Genomic DNA, 16,194 nt, shown 5'->3' with positions numbered 1-16,194 from the left:
ATTAGTATTTTTTTTATTTTTTGAACATTTTTTCTTTTTTTTAATGGGTTACATCATCCATTAAAAAAAAGAAGGAAAAAGTAGTCAATTCGTCAAAACAAGATAATAGAATTTAAATGAAATAAAAACCAAATTTATTTTAAGAATTGTTTATCAATGTGAAAAATATAATAACTGTTTTGATGAGCTAGTTTTAATTTTTAAAATAAATTCTTTAAACTTTCAAATAAAACAAGGTATAAAGATTTAAAAAAAACACCAACCAAAAATATTTATTTTTTAAATATAAATATTTTAGAAATAAAAAAAAAATGTACGATAAATTCTTTTGAAGCTCAAAGTTTTAACTTAAAAAATTTTTTTTATTTGCAATTCACGACACGGTAAATGTGCCATCACTAATTTATTGTTTCGATAGTATCGTTTGGATTTTACATAACCGGTTGGGAATTCGACCCCGTTTTACATACCTTCTACCCCATTGCTACATTTGACACGGTTTATAACCGCTTAGCCAACTTTCATCTGGTAACACTTTAATTAAAATTTTTAGTAACACTTAGTAAGAAAAGTTAAATGCGAAATTAGTTGTTAAATCGTGGCACACTCGGCGGAACGGCAGCGAAAACGCAATCCGGTGGCAAAGTGCAGACTATGTGATGCTGTCTGGAGCAGAAATCACACTCCAATAACCGAACATTCGATTTTCGAGTCGCAGAGTTGTTATTGTTGCAACTGCTGCAGCTCCAAAGACGGCTCACCAATCGTACGTGGCGCTATTTGCACGGAAAGCTCTACCCGGCCGGGGGATCCTAAGCAGATCGGGCGATGACGGACGCCGCGAGCAATGCACTGGCCGAGAAGGGACTGCCGGAGATGAAGGGCTGGCTGCTGAAATGGACCAACTACATTAAGGGATACCAGCGGCGCTGGTTCGTCCTGTCCAAGGGCGTGCTGAGCTATTACCGCAACCAAACGGAGATCAACCACACCTGCCGAGGCACCATCTCGCTGCACGGAGCCCTGATTCACACGGTGGACTCGTGCACGTTTGTAATCTCGAACGGCGGCACCCAGACGTTCCACATCAAGGCCGGAACGGAGGTGGAGCGCCAGTCATGGGTGACCGCTTTGGAGCTGGCCAAGGCCAAGGCCATACGGGCCATGGAGAGCGAGGAGGAGGAGGAGGAGGTGACGGCCCAGGTGGTGCCCAGCCAGGAGATCAGTTCGGTTGTGCGCGACCTAACAGAGCGACTGGAGAACATGCGCACATGCTACGACCTGATTACCAAGCACGGCGCCGCCCTGCAGCGCGCGCTAAATGACTTGGAAACGAACGAGGATGAATCGCTGGCCAGCCGCACCAAGATCGTCAACGAGCGGGCCACTCTCTTCCGGATCACCTCCAACGCAATGATCAATGCCAGCAACGATTACCTGCACTCGGCGGAGGCACAGGGCCACAAGTGGTCCAAGATGCTGCACCACGAACGCGAGCAGCGACAGCGGCTGGAGGAGATCGTCGAGCAGATGGCCAAGCAGCAATCCCAGATGGAGCAGGCCGCGGTTATGGTGCGACAGAACAAGCAAGTGCCGTCCAATGCCACCAGTACCACGGCTGTCTCTCTGGTGACCTCCGATGAGGAAATGGAATTCTTCGATGCCGAGGAGCATGCATATACCGGACCCGGTCGTTCCGCAGAGTCACCGACTAGGGAGCAGGGCACCTTTATCCTGAAAATGAACAAGCGACGCAGCAGTAGCGAAGACCAGGTGGAGGGCCACCAGGAGGGCAGCTCCTCCGAGAGCGACGAGCAGAAGCGCACCGTCCAAATGGTGCAGCAGGTGCATCTGGTGAGTGCGCCACGCGTGACTTCCGGAGGTCAGGGCGACGATGATGATGTAGACAAGGCGGTGCCGGCCCAGTCGAGCAAAGACTCCATCTACGGACGCAACTGGAATCCCGATCTGATGAAGAAGCGGCGCGAGCGGGTGCCCGACAAGCCCCACTACCCCCTTAGCCTTTGGGGCATCATGAAGAACTGCATTGGCAAGGATCTATCCAAGATTCCCATGCCGGTGAACTTTAACGAGCCGCTGTCCATGCTGCAACGCCTGGTGGAAGACTATGAGTACTCGGAGATCCTTGACTATGCATCCACCTGCCAGGATGAGTGCGAGCAGCTGGCCTACCTGGCCGCCTTCACCGTCTCCGCTTATGCAACGACCACGAATCGCACCGGCAAGCCCTTTAATCCGCTGCTTGGCGAGACCTTCGAGTGCGACCGGATGGACGACTACGGCTGGCGCTGTGTGGCGGAACAGGTCTCCCATCATCCACCCGTGGCGGCTCTTCACTGTGAGAGCAAGAAGTGGATGTGCTGGCAGGAGTTCTCCATGACCAGCAAGTTCCGCGGCAAATACGTCCAAGTGAGTAGTAAAAGTGAAAGATTCTCGATGGGATTTGTCACTTAATCTCCAATTGCCTTTTAGATCAATCCCCTGGGCGGTGTCTATGTGCTGTTTCCAGACAGCGGTCGCCGCTATTCCTGGCGCAAGGTGACCACCACGGTGAACAACATCATTGTGGGCAAACTGTGGGTGGATCAGCATGGCGAAATGGAGATCAAGGGATCACAGGCGGCCGAGGGACACAAGTGCATCCTGAACTTCGTCCCCTACTCCTACTTTAGTCGCGATGTCCAGCGCCTGGTGAAGGGTGTGGTGATGAATCGAAACAACGAGGTGAAGTGGGTGGTGCGTGGCACCTGGGACGCAAAGATTGAGATTGCACCGGTTCTCAAGACGACGGGATCGCCCAGCAGTCCCACGTACACCACGGGCGATTTCAAGCTGGCTTGGCGCCGCCGGCCCGCTCCTCCGGACTCCGAAAAGTTCTACAACTTCACCACGCTAGCCTGCCAGTTAAACGAGGAGGAGGAGGGCGTGGCGCCAACAGACTCACGCCGCCGTCCCGACCAGCGCCTTATGGAGCAGGGTGCCTGGGATGAGTCCAACAAGGAGAAGCTGCGATTGGAGGAAAAGCAGCGTACGGTGCGCCGCCAGCGAGAGTCCGAGGCGGAGCATGCGGCGGCGGAAGGCAGGCCCTATCCGGCCTACGAGCCCATGTGGTTCAAGCGGGAGAAGGAGGAGGGCAGCGAAGACTTTGTGTATCTGTTCAAGAACACCTACTGGGAGGCCAAGGAGGCGCAGAACTTCGAGGGCTGCCCACAGATATTTTAGACCAGGACGATGAGCAGGAGCAGTAGCAGTAGCCAACCAGCACACAAAGGAGCCTTAGCGAATATTCTAAAGATTTCAAATATGCAGCCTCCACCCACACCCACGCTCCGGCGGATTGCGGAGCAGCACATACGCATATATAGTAGTATCACACTTTGGTCTAGTGCATATACATATATATACACACGCATATATATATATAAATTCCCCTAAACTAACTACGATCGATCCGCGCCCATGCATCGAAATTTATCATTTGTTCCCAGACCCTCCCCCCAATCACTACCAGGTCTCTTCCTTTATCGCAGAATAAATTCATGTTTCGCCTTTGTTGTGTATATATAGTATATATCGAACGAAACCGGGAACCGGGGACAGGTACCGAGGGCCGGGGAAGAAGGAGCAAAAGAGAGAAATATGTTAAATGTTATAAATTTATGCAATTTATTATTAAAGTATTATTTAAATAAAGCAACAATGTGTGTGTTTTAACTACCGTCGGGCCACCTGCCAGCTCGATAAGATCCCCGACTGACTCATGTGATTGCTATCTTATAATCCTACTGCCATTAGGGGCAAATCGAACTAATGAATCGTAAAAGAGTAAAGTTAAACATTCGGAGGACTGTTTCCAACTCGGGTGAACTTTGCTTCATGTAGTGAAAGGGGTGAAATTCCATGTGTGATGGGGATGACCTTAGGGATGCATTCCCAAGTCAGCGAGTGTTCCCTTTAGACCACCACCACCACCCCGCATTAAGTATTTACTATGTTTAATGGGCGTCGAATTAGAAAATATTCAACAAAATATAATATAATTATATTTCAAACCTACAGATATAGTACAATTGCTAGAAATACAACAAGCATTACTCTCCACCCTCCGGCGGCCATCGATCAGGCTTATCAGAGCTGACAATCCACCACCAAAGATAACGTTTTAGGTCAGAGACCCTGACCCTCAATTGCTATCCGTGGTCTGCGAGGGTACGAATATATCCAGGGACTTGAGCAGGGCCTCACCAGACGGATCGCGACCCTGGAAGCGGCGGAACACCTCCGCCGTGGGCACTGAACCGCCCGAGCTTAGGAAGGTCTGCTTGTAGCGTCGTCCAACTGCCGCATAGTTATCCTCACTGCGCTGTTCTGCAAAGCTGCTGGAGATGTCAGCGGCTATCAGGCGGGAGTATAAATGGCTGAACTGTGCCGCTGCCCAATCGCCGGCAAAGATGTCGGTGAGCGAGCAGGGATGGGCGTCCATTTTGTCCAGCGGCATGCAATGATACACGGGCCACAGTTTGCGCACAATCTGCAGCCAGAAGGCGTTCGAACGGTGCAGCTCCACGTCCAGATCGGCCAGATACAGGTCCTGGCAGAGATTATAACCGGCCAGTTGGGTCTTCAGCAGGCGCATTTTCTGGGAGAGTCCAGCTTCAAGAGGCTCACCAGTGCTAAAGTGGCCAGAAAGACTCCTAATTACCGTGGGATCGTCCAGGAAGTTGCTCATGACATGTCCCGACACCTGCGAGGCATCCCACTCGATGTTAGAGAGGCCGGCCAGATCGCTGTAGCCCGCCTGGGTGAGCAGGTGTTGCAGTCCGCTGCCAAAGGTCTTGAAGACCATCTGGAGATCATCGTAGCACAGCAGGGGCGGCCTGCTCTCGGGTGAACCTTGTGGTGGTTCCGAGAAGTTAAAGATTAGAGCGCAGAGGGGAGTAAGACCGGCTGTCCTGTTGCTATTCCTTATGCCCACCATCCAGCCGTTGTTCCGGCCGAACTTGTGCTCCTTGGAATAGCAGTCCACATAGAAGCCACCCACAGGCGTGGAGCTGTTGGAGGAGTCCGCATCAAAGACATCGTAGAACTTGACAGCAGGATGCCAGACCTCCGCCTTGGGTTGCTCCACTATCTGGATACCAAAGAGCTTTTCGCTTAGCGCAAACATTCCAGAGAGAACCCTGGGCAGTGGGAAGAACTCGCTGAGTTTTTGCTCCTGCAGGCCGTGCTCCGCCGCCAACTGCTTGCGTCGCCAGTAGGCCACGTCGTAGGCCTCCAGTTTGTAGTCGCAGCCGCTGTCCTGGGCAAAGGTCTGCAGCTTCTCCAGCTCCACACTTTGAGCCGGGCCGGAGAACTTGAGGAGCTTGGCAAAGATCTGCTTGAGGTTGTCCACGCTGCCCACCATTTTGGTCTGCATGGACATTTCCGCAAAGTTGGCGTAGCCCAGAAGATTTGCCTGCCGCTGACGCAGTCCGCGGATCTTCTCCAGGTGCGTGCTGGTCTCCAGGGCCTTGCTCTGCTGCGAGGAGGCCTTCAGCACGTTTGCTCGCCACACATTCCAGCGCTGCAGCCGCTCCGGGCAGTGTTTGAGGAAACCGTCGACCACCTGGGGCTGCAGTGTGATCTTCCAGGGGCCCTCCAGCGGCTGGCTGGAGTCGACAGCAGTGGCCTCGAGCAGAGCGGGTGGAAAGTCCCGTACCAGGTTGAAGTCGGCCACCACATGACCGAACGAGTGCACCGCCATGTTGACCTTGTTCTTGAAACTGGCCCGTTCGCGACCCAGGTGTGTGAGCAACTCCTTGAGCCCGTCCTGCTTATCCTTATCCAGCGTCAGGCCGTTCAGCTTGCCCTCCAGCAGGAACTTCTGCCGCAGCCGCTGCTCGTCCGCTCCGGCGACGAATGTGGCCTCCTGGAGTGCCTTGTAGACTGTGGGGTTGCAGAACTTTGCTGCCCGCGCATTTCGCGCCCTCTCGTGGATGTTCATGTAGGATTTGGTGGGAATAAGCGTGGAGTTGCCCAAATACAGAGCCTTGCCCACGCCCCAGGTCGTCTCCAGCGGTCCAGTTACGGCGTCCAGCTCCCGAAAGATTCCGGCGGCGTCCAGTTGCCTGCCACCCTGCAGGTCGCTTTCCAGCGCCTTCACGGACTTCTCCACCGCCGAGGCCTGCTGCCCGATGGCGCCCAGGCACATCTCGATAGTGATGTCACTGAAGGCCGGTAGACCGTCTGGCTTGAGCACGCCCTCGCCCAGCGTGCCCTCCTCCCCAATCTCCGGCACCCTGAATGATTAACTTGCATTAATATCTCTGCTTCCACGAGGGACGATGGCTGACCAATATACTCACAGCACTATGTAGCCCGGCCGGTTCTCGGATGTGTGGAGGGGAGCGCCAAGCGCGGCCCGGATGAGGGGCACTGGCGCCGGGCGTCGTCGCAGGAGGTTCAGCATGTCCTTTGGTACCGGATATGTTCAATTCCGGAGTGTGTGCTCCGGATTTTCCAAGAAATGGAGAAAAAGGCAAGGAACAGCGTTTACACAACACGCCTGACGGCCGGTGCTGCCAAAACTGGCTTTTTTGTAGCCATCCGTCAAATGTCTTGAGTTAGCTAAGGCTCAATCCAAGGTGAATAACTTTGGAGGGATTGCGATTTTTATACCATTTATTGGTATAAAATATTATTATTATTATTACAAAATTATTAAATTTAAAAATTTAATTTTGTAATAATTTTGAATTTTAAAAAATTGAATTTTCCCTAAAAAGAAAAAAAATCACTTAATAGGGTAGCATATTGAAAAGCATGTGGTTTTAATAAATCGATTTATTTAAAAAATTATTCATTATTCGCATTAAACATAAAGGAAACTCCCTTTGTTATCAATAATAATTCTGGAAGCATATTGGATGTTTGCCTTAAAAGATTATTTTGAAGAAATTACAACAAAAGGCACAGTTTTTGGCTTGAGCTTATCTTAGCTTTCTGTGGGGAATCACCTTGCCGTTATCAAACCATCAGATAAATTGCAATCACTCTCACGCAGGTAAGTTTAAGTTGATGATCATTAGTAGGACATTATTTGCTCCACATTCTTACGGAGATCGTTGCGTCCGCACTCACCCAAGGCGCGGCAAAGGCGAATGAGAAAGTGCTTAGGATCGTGGCAGTCATCCTCTTCGATTACCTGGAGCAGGCGAAGGATCTGTGACTTCAGGTCGTGCGGAAAGCGCTCCTCGATGTTGTCCATCGACCCCTCGCCAATGCCCGCCGCCCGGCCCAGGCGGCGCCAGAAGCGTCCGAGTTCCTCGGAAATCTTCTTGAACACGGCAGCCCGCTTGCGTTCCGTGAACGCAGCCGGGGATGTGGTCATCTGTGCTGGGGGAGGTGGCGCAGTAGTAGTAGCTGCCGATACAGGAACCACCTGAGGTGCGCCAAACCGCAGTTGCTCGCGGAGTTCCTCGGCAAGACGCAGTTCCTGGTACCGATTTACCGGCTCCCGGGGTGCTGGCGGTGTGTAGGCATTCAGAGCCTCTTTTAGCTTCGGCTGATTGCTGGACATCCTATGCAACAGCTCCACATTGTCTTCGGACAGTTCATCCGCCCGTTCCAGGCAGTCGAGGAGATCCTCCACACTGCGGATGCAGTCGTACTTCCTTTGCGTCCCGATCTCATTTGAGAACAGGGCCTTCAGCTCATTGATGTCCGTGCCGCCCTCTTTGGCGAGCTGCTTCAGGATGTCGTAGCTCCAGTGGTTGCCCGTCATTGTGACTAATAACCCGGCCAAAAGCGGTAACTACCAATTTCCAATATTGCCAAGCCCCAAAAACCTTTCTTCTGGTATAGTGATGGAAGTTTAATCGATTATCGTACATTTGCAAAAATGCCATCTCTAGTATTTAAGTGCCAAAAATGTATTTTAAATTTAATTTATATACAAAATATATCATTAAATATATACAAAAATATTAAAAAAAAAAAACCAAACAACAACAAATGTCGCTTTTCAAATCACTTGATATTTCATAGAAATACGAAACTATTTTGATAACATCGATAACCGATAGCTTTGCGATCATACAAGAAATGCCATCTCTATAAGGTCGGGCGAGAAAACCCAGAAAATTGATGGAAATCTCCATAAACGTCTTTGTTTTCCTGCTCTACACCCTGGTCGTTATCTACCTTCAGCATTTCGTCAACAAGTACACGGAGTTCGTGCGCAGCCTCTAGATGCTGGGACTGCAGACGTACGGCAGCTCCTCGGAGGGCGAGTCGGACCATGAGGACGCCGCCAAATCACCTCCTGCACCCGTTCCCGCTCATTTGTTGCCAGTGGACAAAACGCATTCGATTTCCACGGCCATAGCGGTGTGTGCTGCTCCCGCCGTGGTGCCCATTGGTGCTTCAGCGGTGCCACGGACCTTGGATCCCACGCTAAAGGAGGTATTGTACAACCCCCGCTACGAGGAGATGTACACGCCCGTAAAGGGACCCGAGCATCCGGACATGACCATGCAGCAGCGGGCGCCGCGAAACACATTGGCCGGCTACGTGGAGAAGGCGCACATCAACGCCTTTGAGTTCGAGAACCAGCGACGCACTTTCCACACCTACGGCTATGCCCTGGATCCCAGTGTGGACGAGATGGCCGACGGACAGTCGTATGTGGGAGATCTGCAGTCGGCCTACGATGACAATGGTAAAACAGTGTTCGAGGCACCCAAGGCGAAGAAGCTGCGCAAGCAGGAGAAGAACGACAATCCCGAGGACATCGAGGGCTTTCTGGGACCGTGGGGCAAGTTTGAGAACGAGGTGTCGGTGGCCAAGCCCAACGATCAGGAGCGCGCGGAGCTAGACGAGCTGCTATCCAAGCGGCACAAACGCGGACGCATTCCCGAGGACAAGCCGCTCGAGGAAAAGTCCACACTGCACAGTGAGTGGCAGCAGCTCTTCTACTTTCAAGAAATTCTGGTTTAATCTACATATTCTTTACAGTCAAGGATGCCTACGACTACCAGGGACGCTCATACCTGCACGCTCCACACGATTTGGGTGTGAATCTCCGCTCCAATGCACCGCCACCGAAATGCTTCCTGCCCAAGGCGCACATACACACCTGGTCCGGCCACAACAAGGGCATCTCCTCCATTCGCTGGTTCCCCAAGACCGCCCATTTGCTTCTATCCGGCTCCATGGACTGCCGAGTCAAGCTGTGGGAAGTTTATGGAGAGCGGCGATGCATACGCACCTTTTCCGGACACCGACAGGCCATCAAGGACATTGCGTGGAACAACAGGGGCACAAACTTTTTGTCTGCCTCCTACGATCGCTACATAAAGCTTTGGGATGCGGAAACAGGCGACGTGGTGTCGCGATTCACCACCCGCAAGATGCCCTTCTGCGTAAAGTTCCATCCGGACAACAGCAAACAGCATTTGTTTGTGGCCGGCACCTCCGACAAGAAGATCATTTGCGTAAGTTATTTTCATATTGAAATCCCGCATAAATATTTATCGTTATAATCCACAGTGGGATACTCGCAGTGGAGATATTGTCCAGGAGTATGACCGGCACTTGGGCTCTGTTAGCACCATTACTTTTGTGGACGACAATCGTCGGTTTGTCACCACTTCGGACGACAAATCGATGCGCATCTGGGAGTGGGACATACCCGTGGACATGAAGTACATCGCTGATCCGACCATGCATTCCATGCCGGCTGTTACCCTGGCTCCCAATGGCAAATGGATGGCCTGCCAGTCGCTGGACAACAAGATTGTCATCTTTTCTGCTTTGAATCGCTTCAAGATGAATCGAAAGAAGACCTTTACCGGACATATGGTCTCTGGCTACGCCTGTCAGCTGGACTTCTCGCCGGACATGAGTTACCTGGTGTCGGGTGATGGCGATGGCAAGTGCTACATTTGGGACTGGAAGACGACGAAGATGTACAAGAAGTGGCAGGCGCACGACGGCGTCTGCATCAGCGCCCTCTGGCATCCGCATGAGGCCAGCAAGGTGGCAACTGCTGGCTGGGATGGCCAGATTAAATTCTGGGACTAGATCTTAGTCCAACTAAACTAATTACTTAGGTGTAAGCCAAAAACGACGTGTAAATTGATTGATTATATTGCATACCTTTTATGTCTAAACCGAGATGTTTTGATAGTGGGAGGGATAATATTTGGAGTTATTCCTTAGCCCATGACAGGCCCCCTTTCTGCGGGCCTTTATTTACATTCAGCCTTCGGATGTGATAACAGTGGGCATGCGCAGTGCTTGGGAAACTGCAAACAACTCGGCGGATGGACCCAACCACCCCCGCAGCCGAACCAAAACATATGCGAGTGTTAGCCAAAATCGATATTTTCCACGAAAGGCGCACAAAACCTCCAGCGGATAATTAAAAACCTGACAAAAATCAGGAAAAGTTTACATATTTCCCAAAGATTACAAGTTCTAGTGCTGGCCGGAGGGGAAATGCTGTGAAAGCGCTCAAGGTAACCATCAGCAGCCTAGTCATCAGCAAGGGAATCCATCCTGCCAGCGGCCATGGCCAAGCCCCACTCGGATGCGGATGCCTCTGGCCTGGGCTATGCCTACCAGCTGCCGTCCGGAGGCCTTCTCCTACGCCTAAAGTCGTCCCTCTCGCAGTTTAGCGATTTGTTCAGCGACTTTAGCAGGTACATCTCGCCCGCCTATCACCACGACCGCTGCGAGAGGTCCGTCCACATGCGGCTCTACTCGATGCACAAGCGCGAGTTTGTCATGGTCTTCCTGGGCTTCTTCACCTGCTTTGGACTGGGCATTGTCATTGGTTTGACGGGTCCGCCCATAACCAGCACCTCCTCACTGACTGCACAGCAAATACTGGCCAACACATCGCTGGCCCACAGTCCCACGGTCCTGGCCACCGGACCCTTTGCCATGAAGTCACCTCTGACCACCACCTACTCGCAGCAGCTTTGGCTAATAGCAAAGCTAGTGACTGACAACAACGATGGTGGGTCCTAAGCGGGGATCTATATTATTTTTATGGGTTTATGGTTTATGGGTTTTCCTCTTTCCAGATGAGCGTTATGACAAGAGCTTCCAGGTCAGCGTTTCCATCGATGGCATCAACGAACAACACAAGCCTCAAAATGTCCTGGGCTCTGGGATAGCTCATAATAGGACTAGGCATCTAGTCTGTGTGCGCAACGATTGCGAGGAGTTTACGTTGATGCATCTGGGATTTCTGGACTATGCTCACTACATCATCACAGTGCGTTTCTATGGGTTGGAGTCGTTTCACCAAAAGTACAACATACGCAGCATCACCTTTTACGTGAGTGGGTGGGAGTTTCCTTTAAAGCTTACATTTTAAAGCTTAATTTTCCTTTCAGTTTAAGACCTACAGTCCGGAGTTTACACAGATTGAGATCTGGTTTAGATGCATCTTTCTGCTCTTCACATTCATTGTTATAGTGAGTACAGTTGTGGGGTTTATTTGTACTATAAAAATAATGATATTTTATATTTCCTATCAGTGCTGGTATGCCCACACCCTGCGGAAATATCCCATCTACGATTGGTCCATTGAGCAGCGATGGTTGTCGGTTCTCCTACCTCTGCTTTTGCTCTACGACAGTGAGTACATCGTAGACTCTATTTCGTTTTATATACCCTGAGTTTTCTCCCTCTGCAGATCCCTTCTTTCCGTTGATATTTCTTATGAACTCCTGGCTGCCGGGAATGCTGGACGCCATTCTTCAGGCCACGTTCCTCTGCGCCCTGCTCATGTTTTGGCTGTGCATTTACCATGGACTGCGCCAGAACGAACGTAGCTTCGTCCGCTTTTATCTGGTCAAGGTGATTGTCGTCCTGCCCATTTGGCTATGTGCCATTGTGCTGGCCACCTGGGAGAAGTGCAACGAGCTAAGGGATCCCACATACAGTCACTTTGTGGATACAAAGAACTACAATGTAAGTGTTACAAATATTTTCTCTAAAAAACGTATACCTTTATAATCGAATTGGTTCTTCTTTCAGGGCTTTAAGATGTTCTTCTATATTGCCTGCTGCATGTATGTCTTGTATCTGGTGCTGCTGCTGCTTAGGGCCTATACCGAGCTCCGTTCCATGCCCTATTTTGGTGAGTGTTCAGCCAGATTTGACAGAATCTTGAATATACTTTCCCCTTCAATCCCCAGACATGCGCTTAAAGTTTCTCACGCTCCTCATGCTGTTCGTCCTGTCCATATCCATCACGGTGACCACCTGTCGCTTCGGCTTTGGCATCCTGGAGGACAACTTTGTGGCCTCTCTGAACACCACCTATCGCAGTTCGGCACAGTTCATGTGCTTCTATGGGCTGCTTAATTTCTACCTGTACACCATGGCGTATGTGTATTCACCCGATGGACGTTTTGCCCAGGCCGAGTTGGCGGTTACAAAGGATAATCCAGCCATCTCCATGATCGATGACTCTGATGAGGACGTGGTTTACGGCTCTGATGAGGAATCGCGGCGACCCCTTACCTCGGTGGGCGGTGGTGGTGGTGGAAAGAACGACTACGACAGCGATTAAGCGGAGATCCAAGAAGTTCCATGAGATTCCAAACACAATGTTCCAAAGCGCAAGCGAGGGTTATAGTGCTAGATAAGTGTACAAAATATTCTCTAAAATTATGCATAAATTAAACGAATTTCCGAAATTAATTATAGATATTTTAAATGGTTTTCCCACTCTTCTTTCGAATGATTATTTTACTAGATTTTTTATTAGATAATTAACACATTTCGCCAGATGTTTTCTCAAATTCAAGAGCTTAGCAAAAACCCTCTAGATGGCCTCGTTAATGCCCAGTTTCGTTTTGGTGAGCAGACCGGCGTCACCCATATCCGCATTGTAGCCAGGGCGGAACTTCATGCCAGGGGCCTAGAAAGAATGTCGAAGGATAATTATAATACAATAACATCTATCAGTAGAGAGACTTCAACTCACATTGTACCAGACATCGCGCCAAGCCTTGCTATCGTCGGCGCTGCGGAGCAACTCGGGCACGTCGAATCGCGGCACATTGAAGTAGTTCATCAGGTCGGGCTTCTCGCTGCAGTACTTAATACGGGCCTCGGTCCACTCGTTCTCCAGATGGAAGCGCCAGTCCAGCATCTTCTTGTTGTGAGAATCAGCCTCAAACTGGCCAAAGTCAATGCGCTCAATATCCTCCACCACAACCTCAGTCTCACCGCCGGCTGTCCAGTCGTAGATGAGCAGCTCGGCATGGGTGGAAATGTCCTTGAGGTACTGCTGCTTGTACAGCATCTCCACGTCGCGCAGGTACGCGTCGCTGAACACCTTCGACTGCACCTCGTAGTCCACGTTGCGGGCCTTGATCTCCTTCTTCACGGCCTCCACCGGCCGGTCCAGGTAGATGACCAAATGCGGCTTCAGCAGCTCACCGATGGTGTTCTGGCGCAGCTCGTTATAAACGGAACGGGCGCCACGGGACAGGTAGCCCTGGCGGAACATGGCCTCCATGAAGACAAAGTCCGAGTAGGGACTGCGTTCCAGAACAACGCCTTGTCCAGTGCTAAGGATGTGCTGCAGGGCATCAATATACTGCTCATAGCGCAGCATGTACATGCGAATCTGAAACTGGGCGGCCAGATCGTGATTCGGATCTAGGCAGAAGTTGCGGACATCGTAGCTGCGGCAGCTGGGGGGCAGTTCCGGGTCCAGCTTCCTCATGTCGAAGCCGTACGGATTGATGTAGATCAGGTCAAGATCCACGGCAGGGTAGTACTGCATGTCCAGTTCCTCGGCCAGCTCCTGGGCGAACTTGGACTTGCCAGAGGCAATGGGTCCCTCCACGCAGATCACCTTGGAGTTCTCGTCGAAGCGAGTGGAGGTCTTGTCGAAGAACGAGCTTATCACGTTGTACTTCTTCGTCTTGTACGGATATGGGGCCGCCTTTGGCACCCGGGGACCGCCTCGCATTGTCTTGCCGGAGATACTGCAACGCTGGAAGGCGGCGGGCAGGGCGTTCATCTGCGCCTGCAGTAGGTTGGGCGTCTGCGAGGCGCGGCTGGCGAGCCGCACCAGGCCAACGCGGAACACGGCGGTCATTCTATGGGCAGGAAGAGGAAAACGTCCGTTAGTACTGGATGGCAAATCAACAATAATAACAATAATCTTGTCTCCCTGGCAGCTGGTCGTGTGTTACATCACAGGAGCTCTGCAGGTTGTGCGGTAATTTGTGGACACCAGCTGTTGAGGCACTGGCTGCTATGGAGTCCACTGCCGCAGCCTGGTTAAGAGCTTCCTTGGGTCCTTTAGATTTCAGGTATTTTAGCGAAAAGGCCTTATTAAACTCACTTTTCAAGCAAAAAATCGGATGTCGGCCCAAAAACAACTTGGGGCTGTGTGGTCGGTGTTGGAAAACGACTCGGTTAGGGTTGTCATATGCTCGCGGTAAATATCGGATACAGAAATATTTAAGAACATTTTTTTATAGTACTAAATTTGGTTAAAAATTATACGAAATATATTAAACTATTTATTTATTAAAATTAAGGTTTTTTTTTGCATTTAAAGTAGCACGTGTCCAACATTGGGCAAAACTGGTTTATGGAGGTAGCCAGGACTAAACTATTGATTTAACGGTACCCAAATTAAATTAAATTCTAAAATGTTGAGAAATGCTTTGTGTTTTTAATCAAATTTATATATTTGAACGTTTTGGTAGCATGGGGCAATATTTTTTAAAATTATTTGACGCATCTCTGTGCTCCCTATTTTAGCCACTTTCAAGACCCCTGGCAACCCCGACACAACCTTGCTGCATTTTGGGCTTCAACGTTCTAACTATGAACTAACAAAAATATAAATCAAAATTGCACCCTTTTCTCTTTAGGACCACACAGCACACAGCCAGATTTTTGGAACACGAGGTACAGGTGAGTCCTGGCGGTGGAGCCTTTGCTCCGGCCCCGTACCATCGCCTCAGAGTTACGCAACTGAAAACTAATAGGATTTTCCTCGTGACACAGATTTCGTTATTGAGCAATCCCGGCCAACATGGGCAACACAGCGATTACCAAGGTCCAGATGGAGGCCACCAAGAGTGTGCCGGCAGACCACGCCAAGTACATGAGCGCAGGCGGCTCGCCACCGCCGGAGTGCCCCATGCATCAGAAGCAGGGCGATGCTAAATCCGCTTCGGCAGTGCCGCCACATCCCAAGATGCAGGCCGCCTCAGAATGCCCGGTGCAGCACGACAACAGCGATGTGAATCCGCTGAACATGATGCCGCCAGCTAACCAGCAGCCGGCACCGGACCAGCCCTTCCCACTGCCGACCGACCGTCAGACGTCGACCATTCCCAAGGTAACGGAAGACGGCACCGTCCAGTTCTGGCAGTATCCCAGCCAGCAGATGTTCTGGAACGCCATGTTGCGCAAGGGCTGGCGTTGGAAGAATGAGGACGTCTCGCAGAAGGATATGGGGGACATCATACGCATTCATAACGCCAACAACGAGCAGGCCTGGCAGGAGGTGCTCAAGTGGGAGGCGCTACACGCCAAGGAGTGCGGTAATCCACGGCTGAAGAGCTTCGGTGGCAAAGCCAAGGACTTTAGTCCGCGTGCCCGTTTCCGCAGCTGGCTAGGGTAAGAGTTGTCGAGTGATTTCTTGATTGGAACCTTCGACTAACCATTGGCTAAATTTCAGATACGAGCTGCCATTCGACAGGCACGACTGGATCGTCGACCGGTGCGGCAAGGATGTGCGCTATGTGATCGACTACTATGACGGTGGGCTGGTGGACAAGGACTACCGCTTCGCATTGCTAGACGTACGCCCGGCCATGGACTCGCCCAGTAACGTTTGGGATCGGATGTGCGTGGCCTATATGCGTTGGAAATACGAGTTGTCCGAGAAATTTGGTGGCCATGACAACGGCAAAGTGACCGCTGGCAGCGACTAGAAGAACCCATAGATATCTGTACAAAATCGGTTTAAGTTATCATCGAATGCAACTGGAGTTGTAGTTAAATGCGTTTAACAGTTGCAACACGTTTAGCACTGGAAGCCCCAGTTATGCTTCTGTATTTAAATAAAATTTATTTCTCACCTCTGAAAAGCCCAGATTAGCATGTCCCTAATTATTTAATATTTTAATTTATTTTATT

At 50.7% G+C, this 16,194-nt stretch overlaps 8 protein-coding genes across 10 annotated transcripts; 5 read left to right on the top strand and 3 right to left on the bottom strand.

Annotated features, from left to right (window-relative positions):
- Positions 1 to 505: 505 nt before the first annotated feature.
- Osbp (oxysterol binding protein) lies at positions 506 to 3,581 on the top strand. Its single transcript, XM_017165064.2, has 2 exons — positions 506 to 2,430; positions 2,494 to 3,581. The coding sequence occupies exons 1-2, from the start codon at positions 829 to 831 to the stop codon at positions 3,241 to 3,243; spliced, it is 2,352 nt and encodes a 783-aa protein (XP_017020553.1). The 5' UTR covers positions 506 to 828; the 3' UTR covers positions 3,244 to 3,581.
- Positions 3,582 to 4,016: 435 nt separating this feature from the next.
- LOC108073442 (oligopeptidase A) lies at positions 4,017 to 6,594 on the bottom strand. The gene is made up of 2 exons (XM_017165065.2): positions 6,366 to 6,594; positions 4,017 to 6,299 (listed from the first exon to the last, which is right to left on the bottom strand). The coding sequence occupies exons 1-2, from the start codon at positions 6,467 to 6,469 to the stop codon at positions 4,205 to 4,207; spliced, it is 2,199 nt and encodes a 732-aa protein (XP_017020554.1). The 5' UTR covers positions 6,470 to 6,594; the 3' UTR covers positions 4,017 to 4,204.
- Positions 6,595 to 6,828: 234 nt separating this feature from the next.
- On the bottom strand, positions 6,829 to 7,870 carry Fadd (fas-associated death domain protein). The gene has a single exon (XM_017164878.2). It carries the CDS (start codon positions 7,781 to 7,783, stop codon positions 7,085 to 7,087), a length of 699 nt encoding a protein of 232 aa, XP_017020367.1. The 5' UTR covers positions 7,784 to 7,870; the 3' UTR covers positions 6,829 to 7,084.
- Positions 7,871 to 8,145: 275 nt separating this feature from the next.
- LOC108073573 (uncharacterized) lies at positions 8,146 to 8,250 on the top strand. The gene has a single exon (XM_017165260.2). The coding sequence runs from the start codon at positions 8,146 to 8,148 to the stop codon at positions 8,248 to 8,250; it is 105 nt and encodes a 34-aa protein (XP_017020749.1).
- On the top strand, positions 8,251 to 10,172 carry LOC108073572 (pre-mRNA-processing factor 17). The gene is made up of 3 exons (XM_017165259.2): positions 8,251 to 8,953; positions 9,016 to 9,494; positions 9,550 to 10,172. Exons 1-3 carry the CDS (start codon positions 8,251 to 8,253, stop codon positions 10,081 to 10,083), a joined length of 1,716 nt encoding a protein of 571 aa, XP_017020748.1. The 3' UTR covers positions 10,084 to 10,172.
- Positions 10,173 to 10,370: 198 nt separating this feature from the next.
- On the top strand, positions 10,371 to 12,704 carry LOC108073550 (transmembrane protein 181). Its single transcript, XM_017165234.3, has 7 exons — positions 10,371 to 11,023; positions 11,091 to 11,347; positions 11,406 to 11,486; positions 11,550 to 11,649; positions 11,708 to 11,985; positions 12,052 to 12,154; positions 12,213 to 12,704. Exons 1-7 carry the CDS (start codon positions 10,573 to 10,575, stop codon positions 12,587 to 12,589), a joined length of 1,647 nt encoding a protein of 548 aa, XP_017020723.1. The 5' UTR covers positions 10,371 to 10,572; the 3' UTR covers positions 12,590 to 12,704.
- Positions 12,705 to 12,736: 32 nt separating this feature from the next.
- ND-42 (NADH dehydrogenase (ubiquinone) subunit ND-42) lies at positions 12,737 to 14,538 on the bottom strand. Its single transcript, XM_017165235.3, has 3 exons — positions 14,381 to 14,538; positions 13,007 to 14,132; positions 12,737 to 12,940 (listed from the first exon to the last, which is right to left on the bottom strand). Exons 2-3 carry the CDS (start codon positions 14,129 to 14,131, stop codon positions 12,845 to 12,847), a joined length of 1,221 nt encoding a protein of 406 aa, XP_017020724.1. The 5' UTR covers position 14,132; positions 14,381 to 14,538; the 3' UTR covers positions 12,737 to 12,844.
- A 193-nt stretch (positions 14,539 to 14,731) lies between these two features.
- On the top strand, positions 14,732 to 16,150 carry Cchl (Cytochrome c heme lyase). 3 transcript variants are annotated; one of them, XM_017164864.3, is made up of 3 exons: positions 14,732 to 14,955; positions 15,055 to 15,672; positions 15,734 to 16,150. In XM_017164864.3, exons 2-3 carry the CDS (start codon positions 15,083 to 15,085, stop codon positions 15,987 to 15,989), a joined length of 846 nt encoding a protein of 281 aa, XP_017020353.1. In that variant the 5' UTR covers positions 14,732 to 14,955; positions 15,055 to 15,082; the 3' UTR covers positions 15,990 to 16,150. The 3 variants fall into 3 exon arrangements, with proteins under 3 accessions (XP_017020353.1, XP_070142703.1, XP_017020351.1); XM_070286602.1 differs by having other exon boundaries at positions 14,732 to 14,961; positions 15,036 to 15,672; XM_017164862.3 differs by having other exon boundaries at positions 14,734 to 14,961.
- Positions 16,151 to 16,194: the final 44 nt, after the last annotated feature.

This window comes from Drosophila kikkawai, chromosome 3R (assembly GCF_030179895.1).
Source record: "Drosophila kikkawai strain 14028-0561.14 chromosome 3R, DkikHiC1v2, whole genome shotgun sequence".
Taxonomy (NCBI): Eukaryota; Metazoa; Arthropoda; class Insecta; order Diptera; family Drosophilidae; genus Drosophila; species Drosophila kikkawai.
Note: the sequence above shows the minus strand (reverse complement) of the source record. Positions and strands in the feature narration are given on the sequence as shown.